At 58.5% G+C, this 15431-nt stretch overlaps 1 protein-coding gene across 1 annotated transcript in view; it reads left to right on the top strand.

Annotated features, from left to right (window-relative positions):
- Positions 1-908: 908 nt before the first annotated feature.
- Positions 909-15431, top strand: part of FASTK (Fas activated serine/threonine kinase) — a 30241-nt gene continuing 15718 nt past the window's right edge. The window contains exons 1-7 of the mRNA XM_048841963.2: positions 909-1004; positions 2891-3503; positions 10863-11333; positions 12248-12396; positions 12601-12817; positions 13044-13203; positions 14112-14203. Of these exons, the coding sequence (XP_048697920.1) occupies positions 2936-3503; positions 10863-11333; positions 12248-12396; positions 12601-12817; positions 13044-13203; positions 14112-14203 (1657 nt within the window). The 5' untranslated portion in view covers positions 909-1004; positions 2891-2935. The remainder of the gene's footprint in view (positions 1005-2890; positions 3504-10862; positions 11334-12247; positions 12397-12600; positions 12818-13043; positions 13204-14111; positions 14204-15431) is intronic.

Below are 15431 nucleotides of genomic sequence, written 5' to 3'. Positions count from 1 at the left end.
ATCTGTGGGGGGAGGAGAGGATGTGGGGGGGAGGGAGGGACTGGGGGGTGCATGGTGGGGGGGGTGGGGGAGGGAGGGACTGGGGGGATCTCTGGGGGCAGGGAGGGGGGTGCATGGTGGGGGGGGGTTGGGGGAGGGAGGAGTGGGGGGATCTCTGGGGGGAGGAGAGGATGTGGGGGGGAGGGAGGGACTGGGGGGTGCATGGTGGGGTGGGGGTGGGGGAGGGAGGGACTGGGGGGATCTGTGGGGGCAGGGAGGGGGGTGCATGGTGGGGGGGGGTTGGGGGAGGGAGGAGTGGGGGGATCTCTGGGGGAGGGGAGGAGGTGGGGGGGAGGGAGGGACTGGGGGGATCTCTGGGGGCAGGGAGGGGGGTGCATGGTGGGGTGGGGGTGGGGGAGGGAGGAGTGGGGGGATCTGTGGGGGCAGGGAGGGGGGTGCATGGTGGGGTGGGGGTGGGGGAGGGAGGGACTGGGGGGATCTGTGGGGGCAGGGAGGGGGGTGCATGGTGGGGTGGGGGTGGGGGAGGGAGGAGTGGGGGGATCTGTGGGGGAGGGGAGGAGGTGGGGGGGGGGAGGGACTGGGGGGATCTCTGGGGGCAGGGAGGGGGGTGCATGGTGGGGGGGGGTTGGGGGAGGGAGGAGTGGGGGGATCTGTGGGGGAGGGGAGGAGGTGGGGGGGAGGGAGGGACTGGGGGGTGCATGGTGGGGGGGATCTCTGGGGGAGGGGTGACTCCCAGAGGAGCCGGGTCTCCTTTGGGGGGGCGGCTGACGTCACGCAGGCGTCGGCCAATCCCCGTTGAGACGCGCCCGTGCCTGTGGCCGCGAGTTCCGCCAGGTGCCCCGCCCCCTCATTAGCATAAGCAGAGGCCTGCCGGGCCGGGGCGGAGCCGGGCGGGGCGGGGCTGGCGCGGCGCGGGGGCTGCCGGGAAGATGGCGGAGGCGGGGGCCGGGCGGCGCTGAGGGGCCGGGGGCGGCGACGGGCTCCAGCGCGGCCGGGAGCGCCATGTAGGGGCCGCGCGGGGGGGCAGAGCTGGGGGGAGGGGCCCGTGAGTGGGGGGGGGCGGAGCTGGGGGGAGGGGCCGGTTTGTGGGGGGGCAGAGCTGGGGGGAGGGGCCCGTGTGGGGGGGGGCGGAGCTGGGGGGAGGGGCCGGTTTGTGGGGGGGCAGAGCTGGGGGGAGGGGCCGGTTATTTGCGGGGCAGAGCTGTGGGGAGGGGCCCATGAGTATTTGTGGGGGGGGCAGAGCTGGGGGGAGGGGCCGGTTTGTGGGGGGGGCAGAGCTGGGGGGAGGGCTCTGGGAGTTGCCAGTTGTGGGGCGTGTCGGGAGCGGGGCCGGGGGGCTCGCTGTGGGGAGAGCCCCTGGGCACCCTGTCCCGGCGGGGGGTGCGTAGGGAGCGGGGCTGGGGGCTCGCTATGGGGAGAGCCGGGGGGCACCCTGTCCCGGTGGGGGGTGCGTAGGGAGCGGGGCTGGGGGCTCGCTGTGGGGAGAGCCCCTGGGCACCCTGTCCCGGCGGGGGGTGCGTAGGGAGCGGGGCCGGGGGGCTCGCTATGGGGAGAGCCGGGGGGCACCCTGTCCCGGCGGGGGGTGCGTAGGGAGCGGGGCTGGGGGCTCGCTATGGGGAGAGCCGGGGGGCACCCTGTCCCGGTGGGGGGTGCGTAGGGAGCGGGGCTGGGGGCTCGCTGTGGGGAGAGCTGGCGGGCACCCTGTCCCGGCGGGGGGTGCGTAGGGAGCGGGGCTGGGGGCTCGCTATGGGGAGAGCTGGCGGGCACCCTGTCCCGGCGGGGGGTGCGTAGGGAGCGGGGCTGGGGGCTCGCTGTGGGGAGAGCCCCTGGGCACCCTGTCCCGGCGGGGGGTGCGTAGGGAGCGGGGCCGGGGGGCTCGCTATGGGGAGAGCCGGGGGGCACCCTGTCCCGGTGGGGGGTGCGTAGGGAGCGGGGCTGGGGGCTCGCTGTGGGGAGAGCTGGCGGGCACCCTGTCCCGGCGGGGGGTGCGTAGGGAGCGGGGCTGGGGGCTCGCTATGGGGAGAGCTGGCGGGCACCCTGTCCCGGCGGGGGGTGCGTAGGGAGCGGGGCTGGGGGGTTCGCTGTGGGGAGAGCTGGCGGGCACCCTGTCCCGGCGGGGGGTGCGTAGGGAGCGGGGCTGGGGGGTTCGCTGTGGGGAGAGCCCCTGGGCACCCTGTCCCGGTGGGGGGTGCTTAGGGAGCGGGGCTGGGGGGTTCGCTGTGGGGAGAGCTGGCGGGCACCCTGTCCCGGCGGGGGGTGCGTAGGGAGCGGGGCCGGGGGGCTCGCTATGGGGAGAGCTGGCGGGCACCCTGTCCCGGCGGGGGGTGCGTAGGGAGCGGGGCCGGGGGGCTCGCTATGGGGAGAGCCCCTGGGCACCCTGTCCCGGTGGGGGGTGCTTAGGGAGCGGGGCCGGGGGGCTCGGTATGGGGAGAGCCGGGGGGCACCCTGTCCCGGCGGGGGGTGCATAGGGAGCGGGGCCGGGGGGCTCACTGTGGGGAGAGCCTCTGGGCACCTTGTCCCGGTGGGGGGTGCATAGGGAGCGGGGCCGGGGGGCTCGCTATGGGGAGAGCCGGCGGGCACCCTGTCCCGGCTGGGGGTGCGTAGGGAGCGGGGCCGGGGGGCTCACTGTGGGGAGAGCCCCTGGGCACCCTGTCCCGGCTGGGGGTGCGTAGGGAGTGGGGCCGGGGGGCTCGCTGTGGGGAGAGCCCCTGGGCACCCTGTCCCGGCGGGGCGTGTGTAGGGCGCGGAGCATCTGGTGGGACTTTTGAGGAGAGTACAGGTGTCTCCTTGCTGCGTTAGCTGGTGTTTCCTTTGTCCCAGGCTGAGGCCCCTAAGGGGACTGGGGCCCTGGCTCTGCCTTCCTCATGCTCTTTCTCTGACTTTCCTTCAGGGTCTCCTTGTTTTCAGAAGCCCCTCGAGTTGCCCTCCCCGCACCATGCTGCGCCTGCTGCCATGGCTCCGCGCCCTGAGCCAAGAGAGCACACGGCCCTGTGTCCTGCAGGGGCTGGCTGCTAGTGACACGAGGGGGTCCAGGATGTACCCGAGCTGCTACTGTGCGGGGAAGGCCAAGCAGCGGGCTGTGCTGCTGCCCCTGGATCCCTACAGCCATGGGCTGCTCCACAGCGTGCCCCCTGATGCTGGCAGGACTCGAGGCCATGGCAAGAGGAAGAGCTGGAGCTTCATCCACGAGAAGATGAGCTACGACACTTTCTTCACCATGAAGCGACTGATAGAGCGGTCGCGGAGTGTGGGGGAAGTGCTGCGTTGGGTCACCCAGAACCCCAGCAAGGTGTCTGCCAGCCACTACCCCATTGCCCTGCACAAGCTGGGCCAGCTGCTGCAGCAGCCGCAGGGCCAGGCCATGGTGAATGGAGAGCACCGTGGACCCAGCCAGGTGCTGGAGCAGCCAGAGTTCCAGGCGCTCTGCCAGGCCATCATCAGTGGGTGCTCCAAGTTCGATAACTTCAGCATTGTCAATTGTCTGTACGCTGCCGCGGCCCTGGGTGAGTGTCCCAAGAATGGGAGGGTAAGAGGTTATGTGCCATGGGGTGTTTGAGTGGTCGTGGGACTGCTGTGCATAGGTTTGGGAGAGCAGGAGGGGTTATCATGCGTGTGTGGACACCCAGTCTGTGGGTAAAGGGGTTACCTTCCTGGAGGTGGGCAGCTCTGGAGCAGGGAGGGTTATCTGTAAGGTGGACAAGGAGTGGCGCCTGGCTATGTGTGTGAGGACGTTGCCTTTCTGTGTGTACGCAGGAGGTTTGGACCGGAATCATACCTGTGTGAGTTTGTGTCAGGGGCAGGAGGCATTGTGTCATTGCGGAGGCAGAAGCTGCATTTTGGACACGCCTTGGGGCATGGGCCAGGGAGGACAAGAAGAAACAAATGTGAATATGAGTAGGCCGCAGCTGTCTGCAGTGCCCAGAGTGCCTGTGGGATGAGGAGGCTGAGAGAGTCAGCCCCAGCTGGGAGTGGGGTGACAGCCGCTGCAGAGAGAGGGGCCGGGAACTGGGGTGCAGACTCTGTGAGCTCTACAGAGAGATCGACCTTCCTTCAGGGGCAGCATCCCAGGCTTCGGCCGCACTTTGGTGTATGGGCAGGAGAGGAATCTATTAATGGCCTGCCTGGATCAGCCCCTCTGGCTAGTGCCGGAGACTTCAGAGGAAGGCATAAGAATCCTTCCATAGCTGCTGATGTTACCCACACAAAATTCTCTGTTACTTGCACTCTCTAAGGGCACCTGCCTTTACCCAGTTCCTAGAATTCAAGGCATAACCCTCTTAATTAGGCACCCACCTGTACACCGTTCTTAGGGCTCAAGGCATAACCTTACGCTCTGCAGGTTTGCAGGGTCTTTTACTAGAGAAAGAGCCTTACATAGTAATATCCTACTGAACTTCTATTTATTAACAATCACGAAAACGGAAGGCACATGCTAAGCATGCAATGTTCACCACTCCCAATAAGGCAGATGAACTTTTCTTGATGGCCAGTCAGGATCAGGTCATCTGGGGGACTCCAGCTTCTGCACAGTGTAGTTGGCAGGGTGTTGAGGTCTGGCAGCTCTGATCTTGGGGCTGGGTCCTGGAGTTGGTTCCAAAGAACTTCCCTTTGGACCCCAGTTTATATACTGCAACTTGAGTCCTGCTTAGCTGTACCTTCACCTATCATTTTACTAAATTATTACTAAACAATTCTCTAACCAATCCTAACATATTGTACACCAATCCTTTAACCAATCATAACCCACCACCTTAATTGATTTACACCTAGCAAAATTAGTGATGTAACAGAAACAATCAAAGAACCTGACAGATAAACAATAGAGACGTGGGGACCATAAAGACAAAACAATAAAAAGAGGGATTTCACACCCACAACTATTGATAAGTGTCAGAGGAACAGCCGTGTTAGTCTGTATTCGCAAAAAGAAAAGGAGTACTTGTGGCACCTTAGAGACTAACCAATTTATTTGAGCATGAGCTTTCGTGAGCCACAGCTCACTTCATCATAAGTGGTGTCTTGCCGGACAGAATGCCATCAAACAAAGTTTTCTTTAACCATCTTAAGCTCTGTTTCTGTGTCTGACGATGATGGGTGCTATTAGGACAGGAGCCTTCTGAACAGCCCGATAGGACATTGTTTTAATGTAATTTAGATGGAATGTGGGGCTGTGACTTCCTGCTTCTTGGCTGATGGCTGCTGCTCTCCTAATATGGCTGCAGACAAAGGCCTCAGACCTTACAATGTGGCTACAGGAAAAGGCCTTATCTTTACAACATGGGACAATCTTCCCCAGCAGTAGGTTTCATGTAGCCCTTAATAGTCAGTGATCGGCTTAAGCCTTGGAGAGGAGGTATAATATACCTGCAGAATTTGTGTTACAATAACTATTATGTGTGTTCTTGGTATGCACATCAACTTCCAATCCTTCTTTGAATCTCGCTACATTCTTGGCTTCAATGACTTCCAGTGTCTGTGACTTGCACACTGTAATCACAAGCCGTGTGAAAAGGTATTTTTCAGTTTTGAATTTCCCGCCGTTAATCTCTTGGAATGTCCCCTTGTCCTTGTGTTCTAAGTCTGGGTGCACAAGTGCATCCATCTCCTTTCTGTAGACCCGTCATTGTTTTTATAGACTTTTATCACAACCCCTCTTGCTCGTCTGCTCTCTGAGGAACCATCCCAGTTGTTTCAATCTCTCTTCAGAGAGTCTTTCGAGGCCAGCGGTTCTCGGTTGTCATTGTACCATTATCCCCTTCTTTCAATTACTACATAACCCCAGGAGCAGGGGCCAGAGCCTGAGTCCCGCTGCCCTGGGTAGGGGTGGAGCTCAGGCTTCAGTTTCAGCCCTGGGTCCCAGCAAGGCTAATGCTGGCCCTGGCGACCCCATTAAAATGGGGTTGCAACACACTTTGGGATCCCCGACCCAGTTTGAGAACTGCTGTTCTAGGCCTTTGATCATTTTCGCTGCCCTTGTCTGAACCCCCTCGAGCTCTACAATAGCCTGCCTGAGACAGAGCGCCCATGCTGCACACAGGATCCAGAGGAGGTGGTGCCATTGGTTTAAAAAAAGGCATTTGAATATTCTCGGTTTTTCACCTCCCCAGTCCTTAAGCATCCCAACATCACCTCAGCTTTTTTGACCACAGCTGTGCATTGAGCAGAGATCTTCACTGAGCTGTTGGCGGGGAAGCCCAGATCCCTTTCCTGGGCTGACACCGTTAATGTCAAGCCCTGTCAGGTGGACAAGTAGTTCGTATTTTCCCCTTCAATGCGCATTACTTAGTATTTATCAGCAGTGAACTTCACTGGCTGTCATACAGCCCTTTCACCCAGCTGGGCTTGGGATCTTTGAGTTCCTCACCGCCCTCTCTGGGCCTGACTCCCCTAAATAACTTCTCAGCTGCAAATGCTGCTACTTCCCTGCTCACCCTCCTTTCCAGACCCCTGATAAATTCATTAAGCACAGGACCTAGCCTGACGCCTTCAGGCTCCGCTGTTAACCTTGTGTCCTTTAGTCCTGCTCTCGCTTTCTATGCCCAGCCAGCCTTTGATCCACGACAATACCGTCTCTCTCACCCAGGATGACTTCGCTTCTTTAGAGTAGCAGCCGTGTTAATCTGTATCTGCAAAAAGAAAAGGAGTACTTGTGGCACCTTAGAGACTAACAAATTTATTTGACCATAAGCTTTCGTGAGCTACAGCTCACTTCATCAGATGCATGTAGTGGAAAGTACAGTGGGGAGATTTTATATACACAGAGAACATGAAACAATGGGTGTTACCATACACACTGTAACAAGAGTGATCAGGTTTCAGAGGAACAGCCGTGTTAGTCTGTATTCGCAAAAAGAAAAGGAGTACTTGTGGCACCTTAGAGACTAACCAATTTATTTGAGCATGAGCTTTCGTGAGCTACAGCTCACTTCATCAGATGCATACCGTGGAAACTGCAGCAGACTTTATATATACACAGAGAATATGAATATTATGCAGGAAATAGCCCGACTTGATTATGTAAAGAGTTGTCACTTTGGATGGGCTAGCACCAGCAGGAGAGTGAATTTGTGTGGGGGGGTGGAGGGTGAGAAAACCTGGATTTGTGCTGGAAATGGCCCACCTGTTGATCACTTTAGATAAGCTATTACCAGCAGGACAGTGGGGTGGGAGGAGGTATTGTTTCATATTCTCTGTGTATCTATAAAGTCTGCTGCAGTTTCCACGGTATGCATCTGATGAAGTGAGATGTAGCTCACGAAAGCTCATGCTCAAATAAATTGGTTAGTCTCTAAGGTGCCACAAGTACTCCTTTTCTTTTTAAGAGTGATCAGATGAGGTGAGCTATTACCAGCAGGAGAGCGGGGTGGGGGGGAAACCTTTTGTAGTGATAATCAAGGTGGGCCATTTCCAGCAGTTGACAAGAACGTCTGAGGAACAGTGTGGTGGGGAGGGAATAAAAGTGGGGAAATAGTTTTACTTTGTGTAATGACACATCTACTCACAGTCTCTATTGAAGCCTAAGTTAATGGTATCCAGTTTGCAAATTAAATCCAGTTCAGCAGTCTCTCATTGGAGTCTGTTTTTGAAGTCTTTTTGTTGAAGAATTGCCACTTTTAGGTCTGTAATTGAGTGACCAGAGAGACTGAAGTGATCTGTGACTGGTTTTTGAATGTTATAATTCTTGACATCTGATTTGTGTCCATTTATTCTTTTACGTCGAGACTGTCCAGTTTGGCCAGTGTACATGGCCGAGGGGCATTGCTGGCACATGATGGCATATATCACATTGGTAGATGTGCAGGTGAACGAGCCTCTGATAGTGTGGCTGATGTGATTAGGCCCTATGATGGTGTCCCCTGAATAGATATGTGGGCACAGTTGGCAACGGGTTTTGTTGCAAGGATAGGTTCCTGGGTTAATGGTTCTGTTGTGTGGTGTGTGGTTGCTGGTGAGTATTTGCTTCAGGTTGGGGGGCTGTCTGTAAGCAAGGACTGTCCTGTCTTCCAAGATCTGTGAGAGTGATGGTCGTCCTTCAGGATAGGTTGTAGATCCTTGATGATGCGTTGGAGAGGTTTTAGTTGGGGGCTGAAGGTGATGGCTAGTGGCGTTCTGTTATTTTCTTTGTTAGGCCTGTCCTGTAGTAGGTGACTTCTGGGAACTCCTCTGGCTCTATCAATCTGTTTCTTCACTTCAGCAGGTGGGTATTGTAGTTGTAAGAACGCTTGATAGAGATCTTGTAGGTGTTTGTCTCTGTCTGAGGGGTTGGAGCAAATGCAGTTGTATTGTAGAGCTTGGCTGTAGACGATGGATCGTGTGGTGTGGTCTGGACGAAAGCTGTAGGCATGTAGGTAGGAATAGCAGTCAGTAGGTTTCCGGTATAGGGTGGTGTTTATGTAACCATCGCTTATGAGCACCGTAGTGTCCAGGAAGTGGACCTCTTATGTGGACTGGTCCAGGCTGAGGTTGATGGTGAGATGGAAATTGTTGAAATCATGGTGGAATTCCTCAAGAGCTTCTTTTCCATGGGTCCAGATGATGAAGATGTCATCAGTGTAGCGCAAGTAGAGTAGGGGCATTAGGGGACAAGAGCTGAGGAAGCGCTGTTCTAAGTCAGCCATAAAAATGTTGGCATACTGTGGGGCCCTGCGGGTACCCATAGCAGTGCCGCTGATTTGAAGGTATACATTGTCCCCAAATGTGAAAAAGTTATGGGTGAGAACAAAGTCACAAAGGAGCTCTCCCCACAATCAGCCCCCTTCCCCCACTTCCTACACACCCCTGCTGCGCTACATTGATGACATCTTCTGTGTGACTTTTAGCTTCTTTAGCCACCTCTTGTGGGGGACCTTGGAAAAGGCCTTTTGAACATCTAAATTACGTCAGCTCATTCAGTAGATGAGTGAGAAGTGATTTTCCTTGGCAAAAATCACGCTGGTTAGACCCTGTGAAACCCTGATCTTCCAGGTCTTTTAATAGACTGTTGTTAATGATCATTTCAAGCAGTCTGCCAGGTACAGATGTACGGCTGACTGATCTAATTCCCCGGATCACCCCAGGGCCTTCCTTAGATCTGGGTACAGCATTTGGCCCCCTCGGGTCGTCTGGGACAGCGGTTGGTTTTTAAGCAATTGCCGTTTTTAGCAGCTCAGCCCCTTCTTACTGAAGCTCCTTCGGAGCTCTTGGATGTACTGTTGGATTTCTGTTGGGCTCAAGTAGCCTCTTGTCACTGCCCGCTAGCCCGGTTCCTTTAATCTTGGCCTTCCGGATTCCCTTTTGTTCAGCAGCTCGTATATATTCTGAGTGTCTCTTCCTGTTTGTTTAACTAGGATCCATGCCACCTGCAGGGATTTCACTTTCTTTACTTCTGACTTGAGAGCCTATTTGACCATCCACATCGTATTTCAATCTCTTTCTGACAGGTTTCAGAGTAACAGCCGTGTTAGTCTGTATTCGCAAAAAGAACAGGAGGACTTGTGGCACCTTAGAGACTAACCAATTTATTTGAGCATGAGCTTTCGTGAGCTACAGCTCACTTCATCGGATGTAGCTCACGAAAGCTCATGCTCAAATAAATTGGTTAGTCTCTAAGGTGCCACAAGTACTCTTTTTCTTTTTGCGAATACAGACTAACACGGCTGCTACTCTGAAACCTTTCTGAAATTTAGTGTCACTGTCGCTTCTTGGGGCCCTACCTCCTCCAGGATGTTGAACTTAATTCGATTGTGGTCACTGGTAGTGGCTCAGCTACTGTCACTTCTTCAATTACCTTAATTAAAATATTCATTTAAATTAAGAGATGAGTTGGGAATGTTTTTAAGGTCAGGCTTGACAGAGCCCTGGCTGGGATGATTTAATTGGGGATTGGTCCTGCTTTGAGCAGGGGGTTGGACTAGATGACCTCCTGAGGTCTCTTCCAACCCTGATATTCTATGATTAGCCCGGTTAGTGCCACATCACCTGGGTTTTGAAGGAGACCTGAAATTCGTCCCTGTACAAGGCAGGGGAGGCAGTGTGAGGTTGTGGGATAGGTCTGTCTGCTGCGAGGTCCAGTCCTTTGCCCAGCAAAGTCAGCAAGACTTTCCACTGACTTCACTAAGCATCAGACTAGACCCAGAATGATCACAGGGAAATCGGCATTTTAGGTTTCAGCATCAACACCTCCCTCCCCCACCCTTGAGAGGAATGAGCTGCCACCCCTCTTCAAGCTGGCCTTTCAGGCTGGCTGGGCACTGAGGCCAGTCTCTGTGCTCAGGTTGCATTTCAAGGTTTTCTTTGCAACCACGAGGGCTAAAACCTTTTTTTTTTTTAGCTGATATTCTAGAGCATGATTCTCAGGAGTGGCTGGAATCTATAGGGATCTAACTGATTTGAATCAGGTTCCCTTTTCAACAGCTGGAGATACTTAAGACAGAGCCAGGTGCTGGAGGGAAGACCTGCTGTGTGTGCCTGTGGCTCTGGGCAGTCATAGCAGTCTGGGCCTGAAAACCCACTCATGGAGATCAGGAACCTGATCTGGTGCAGAGTGGATCCGTTTCTGCAGGATCCCAGCTTTAAATGAAACATGTTGTTTCTATTTCTTCTCCTTGGGAAGGACCCTCCAAATCTGACCATGGTGCTCTGCACCTCTGCCTGAGTCTGCCCACAGCCAGCTCCAGCACTCCTGGGGCCACCTAGAGCTTCTCAGGAAGCCTCGGGGTAATTGACAAGACTCAGCTCCTGCAGTGGGCAGCAGCAAAACTGGCTGGATCTGGGTCGGTTTCATAGTGCTGCTGATGGGGAAGCTCTGAATCGGGGCAGAGGCGGAACGCAGCTCCCACAGCGAGTGGCTGCTGAGGGTTCCTTAATCCCTGCTCGGTCTCCAGGTCTCCCTGGCGAGTCGGCCTTGGTGCAGGTGCTGGAGGATGAGTCCCGGAGCCGCCTGGGGCGCTTCAACCAGAAGGACGTCTCCATGGTGTTCAGCAGCGTGATGCGGCTTCACCCATCCAGCCCCCACCCCCTGGTGGAGTCCTGCCTCGGCAGCCTGGAGCGGCACCTGGAGAAGGAGCGCCACCCACAGACCCTCTTCCTCCTCCTCTCCTACTATCGGCTCCGGGCCCAGGCGCTGCAGGGCCACCCAGCCTCCGACCAGCAGCTGCTCAACAACCGCAAGATCCTGCGCCTGGTCAGGCACACGTTGGGGCAAGTGAGCGCCGTACGCGAGCACGAGCTAGCCCTGCTGGATGAGATGTTGGCCCTGTGTGCTCAGGAGGCCAACAATAAGGCCTTGGAGGCCATCTTCAGCTCACAGCTCTTCTATGAGAACCGCCAGGAGCGCTTTATCCGCAGCATGGCAGGTGAGGGCTGGGGCTACCCACCTTCCCAGGCTTGCCCCAAACCTTTCCCCAGCATTGGCTGGTCTGGACTCTGGCCCACCCTCTTCACAGCCTGTGCTCCTGCCCTTTCTTGCCCCTTAAAGGACATCCTGGCAGCCTGAGCTCAGCTGTGCAAGCCCCTCCTCGGTGGTGCCCTGCGGTGCTGGGGAACACCTGGCATCAGAGCTGGAGTAGCAGCCGCAGCCGCGATTGGGGTTGCCCAAGTGTACCTTTCCCAGCCATTCCCCTTCTGGGTGGAGGTGTCCCAGGCTGGTGGCTGGAGGGTGAATTCTGGGTGCTGGAGCACAGGAGCCTCAGCCCTTTGGGATGAGGAGGAAAGGGACGTCTGTCCTCTTCCTAGTGTACACGCAGATGTACTCTTCTGAAAAGCAGCCTGCCTGAGAGCTGCCCTGGGCTCGGCAGAGGAGGCCTTGTACCAACTTGCATCACAGGCTGCGCCTGCCCTCTGAGCCGTGCGTCCCCCTGCTCCCCCAGGAGCACCCTGTGATGATCTCCCAATGCCTGGCGCGGGGAGCCGCACTGTGCAAGCCTGCCTGTCAATGGCTGCTCTGGGGGGCCCACCCCCCATGGGATGATCGAGGGGGCCCACCCCCCATGGGATGATCGAGGGTGGCCGTTCTGCTCTTGACCCCTTCTGCGCCTCAGCCAGGGCGTCTGGACCAATCCTGCAGGGATTGTGTGAGTAGTGTCCTTGTTTCAGTTGGAGCTCCAGGGAGTCCCAGGCAGAGACCTGGCTTGGAAGCCCCCCAGGGGTTCTGCAGAAGCAGCTGCCCATGGTCGGACTGGGCTGTTATCTGCCAGGACATGGGGCCCCAGGCAGGGCAGTGTCCGGTGTTTCTGGGTGATGCAGCCTTGCTCTGTGGTATTCCCTTCAGAGTGGCTCCCAAGGAAGGCCGAGAACCTCACCCCCTACACCATGGCGCTGATTGCCAAGTACGTGGCCCGGCACAGGCTGCGTGAGCCGCGCCTGCTTGACACCATCGCCAACTTCCTGCTGAAGCGTGGGGAGCAGCTGGAGAGCAAGGTGAGCGTCCTGCCTGGCCCTCGGGAGACAGGCTGAGGCCCAGCTCCGTGGAGCTGTCCCGTTACCAAGGGGGATAACAAAGTCCCCCCATGTGAGCGGGGATCTCAGTGCAGTTACCAGGGAAGGGCCCCTTCAGGGCAAGGCTGGCCAGTCCTCCATGCCCCCTGCCTGCCCCAGCCTCATTCCCTCTCTCTCTGGCTGCAGGTGATCCAGAAGCTGGTGTTTCCCTTCAGCCGCATGAATTACCGGCCATCTAACCACAGCGAGCTCTTCCCCAAGCTGGAGGCCATCCTGGAGCAGAAGGCAGCCAGCTCACCCCTGGCCACTGTCAACATCCTCATGTCCATGTTCCAGCTCAGGCACTTCCCCCAGGCTGTCCTGCACCAGGTTTTCTCCCCAGCCTTCATCACCAATGTCATGAGTATGTCAGTCCTCTGCCCAGGAAACCCACATGGCTGGTTACGGCCCCTAGGCCTAGAGGTGGGAGGTGGGTCCCAAGGGGCTGGGTATGGCAGCCCTTTCCAGGAAAGTGGGAGGAGTGGGGGTGTGGATAGAGCCCCTGCTGGGATCTCTCCCCTGCCCCAGGAAAGGAGGATCCCAGAGTGAGCAGGGGGACAGCTGCACTGCCTGTCTCTTTCCCGGCGCAGGCAGCCCTTATGCGCTGATCGTGCGCCGCTACCTCTCTCTGCTGGATGCAGCGCTGGAGCTGGAGTTCCGAGATTACAGCGGCCCCCGCCTTGACCCACGCTACCGGGTCCTCATGTTCGACCACGCTCTGACAGCTGACGAGGCCAACAGGAAATACAGGTTGGAGGGCTGCGGGGGGCAGGGCTTGAGGGCAACAGCCCGTACGGGTTGGAGGGGTGGTGCCCAGCCCAGGGTGATGGGGGCGGGGCGGGGCGGAGGGCCCGGTGCCCAGGCCATGTGGGTCATGGGGAGCATGGTTTGAGGGCAGGCAGTACAGGTCAGATGGCATGTGAAGTGTGTCAGGGCAAGGCATCCACATTAATGCCATGCTGGGGAGAGTGGGGCAGCACCCTCGGGCTGCTGCCAGTCCCCCCTTCTCTGTAAGGAGCCTTTGGTAAGCCAGGGGAGGGTAAGGGGCCATGGGTCTGTCAGTTCTACAAGGAAGTGTGAGCTAGGGAGATGGTCGCTCACCTGGACTTCCCCTTGCCCCCCCCCCCCCCCCCCGGCTCTGCACCTCCTACTCTGGGAGGAGAAGCTTCCTACCATGGAGCAGCGGGGGAGGCACCCAGCCCCAGGGGCATGAGGCGGGGGAGGCGCCCGGCTTGCAGCGGGCATGTTCCGAGCGCCGAGGCTCTCTACGGTACAGCGCTGCAGCTACGCTGCTGTGGAGTGTCTGTGTAGACAGGGCAACGGGAGGTGTTCGCCCCTTGCTGTGGCCCCTCCCCGAGAGGCGGGAGCTAGGGATGGACAAGTTCTTCTGTCGACCTAGCACTGTGTACACGGAGGCTGAGGTCGGCCTAACTACGTTGCACAGGGAGTGGATTTCTCAAGCCACTGAGCAGCGGGGGTGAGTTAATCTGGTTAGTGGGGCAGCCGCAGCAGTGGGGCCCGTAGCTCCCTGTGGCCTGGGAAGGGATGGGTTTGACAGGCATGGACGTTGCGGCCCAGCAGAAGAGGTGGGAGCATGGCAGAGGAGGCTGGGGGTCCCGGCTGGGGTTTGCTGTGACCCCTCTTGTTCCTGCCTTCAGTTACAAGGGGCTGGTGGCTGAAGCCCTTCGGCAGCTGGTGGGAGAGGAGTGCTACCGGCAGGATGAGGTGCTGCCCCCTGGATACTGCACAGGTAACATTCCTGGGGGATGTCCGTACGGGGCAGGGGGGGTGCAGGGAGATCTCTCTGACCATAGGCTCCAGGCACCCCTGAGGGGAAACATCCTGTGGGAGAGGAGATGGCACGCAGGCCCCCGGGGGAGCAGGGAATGTCTCCTCCTTGTGGGGCCTGGGGAGGCCCCTTCCCGGCTGAGCTGAGCCTCTCAGAATGAGCGTGAAAAGCCGGAGGGGATTTGTGGCGTTTACCTGTGCTGGAAAGATGGAAGGAGCAAAATCTGCCTGAGCTCAGCCAGCCTCACTGCAGGTCACCCCAGGGCGGTGACAACCCTGCCGGACAGGCCTCGCCCTGCACCCCTGGGGGGGGCTCCCCAGGGCAGGGACACCACCCCACGTGCTGGACAGGCCTCGCCCTGCACCCCTGTGTGTGTGTGTGTAGGGGAGGAGGGGTTACCTAGGGCAGTGACCCCTCCCCCCGCCCTGCACCCGTGTCCCAAGGCGGTCACCCCTCCCCAACCGCAGGACAGGCCTCGCCCTGCACCCCTGTATGTGTGTGGGGGGAGGCTACCTAGGGTGGTGACCCCTCCCCCTCTGCCCTGCACCCGTGTCCCAAGGCCCCCCTCCCCAACTGCCGGACAGGCCTCGCCCTGCACCCGTGTGTGTGTGTGGGGGGGGAGTACCTAGGGCGGTGACCCCTCCCCCCCGCCCTGCATCTGTGTCCCAAGGTGGTCACCCCTCCCCAACTGCCAGACAGGCCTAGCCCTGCACCCCTGGGATGGGCTCCCCCTAGCGGTGACCTCACCTCCCCCCCCAACCTGCACCCCTGTGTGTGGGCAGGGGTCCCCAGGGCGGTGACCCCTCTCCCTGCCAGACAGGCCTCGCCCTGCACCACTGTGTGTGGGGGCTCCCCAGGGCAGGGACGCCACCCCACGCGCTGGACAGGCCTAGCCCTGCACCCATATTACAAGGGATGAGGGGGGCGGGGGTCTTTCCAGGACACTGAGGTGGCCCAGCCTCATGGCACCCCCAGCCCAGTCCCTCTCTATAAGGGCCCCAGTCATGAGTGGGCCCGGTGGCTGGATCCCACGTGGCCCAGCTGGTCCAGGAGCACTGTTCCTAGCTCTGGGGCTCTGAGGCACACTCCCAGGTGCAGACCTCATGTCCATCACCCTTCCTTGGCACTCCGAGACCTCCCCTACCCAGCCCCGAGCCCCTGTGGCTTGTATGTGTTCCCTCTGAGTCCT

The sequence above is a fragment of the Caretta caretta genome, chromosome 2 (genome assembly GCF_965140235.1).
Source record: "Caretta caretta isolate rCarCar2 chromosome 2, rCarCar1.hap1, whole genome shotgun sequence".
NCBI classification, from domain to species: Eukaryota; Metazoa; Chordata; order Testudines; family Cheloniidae; genus Caretta; species Caretta caretta.
The sequence above is the reverse complement of the archived record's forward strand: the minus strand, read 5'-3'. Positions and strand labels throughout refer to the sequence as shown.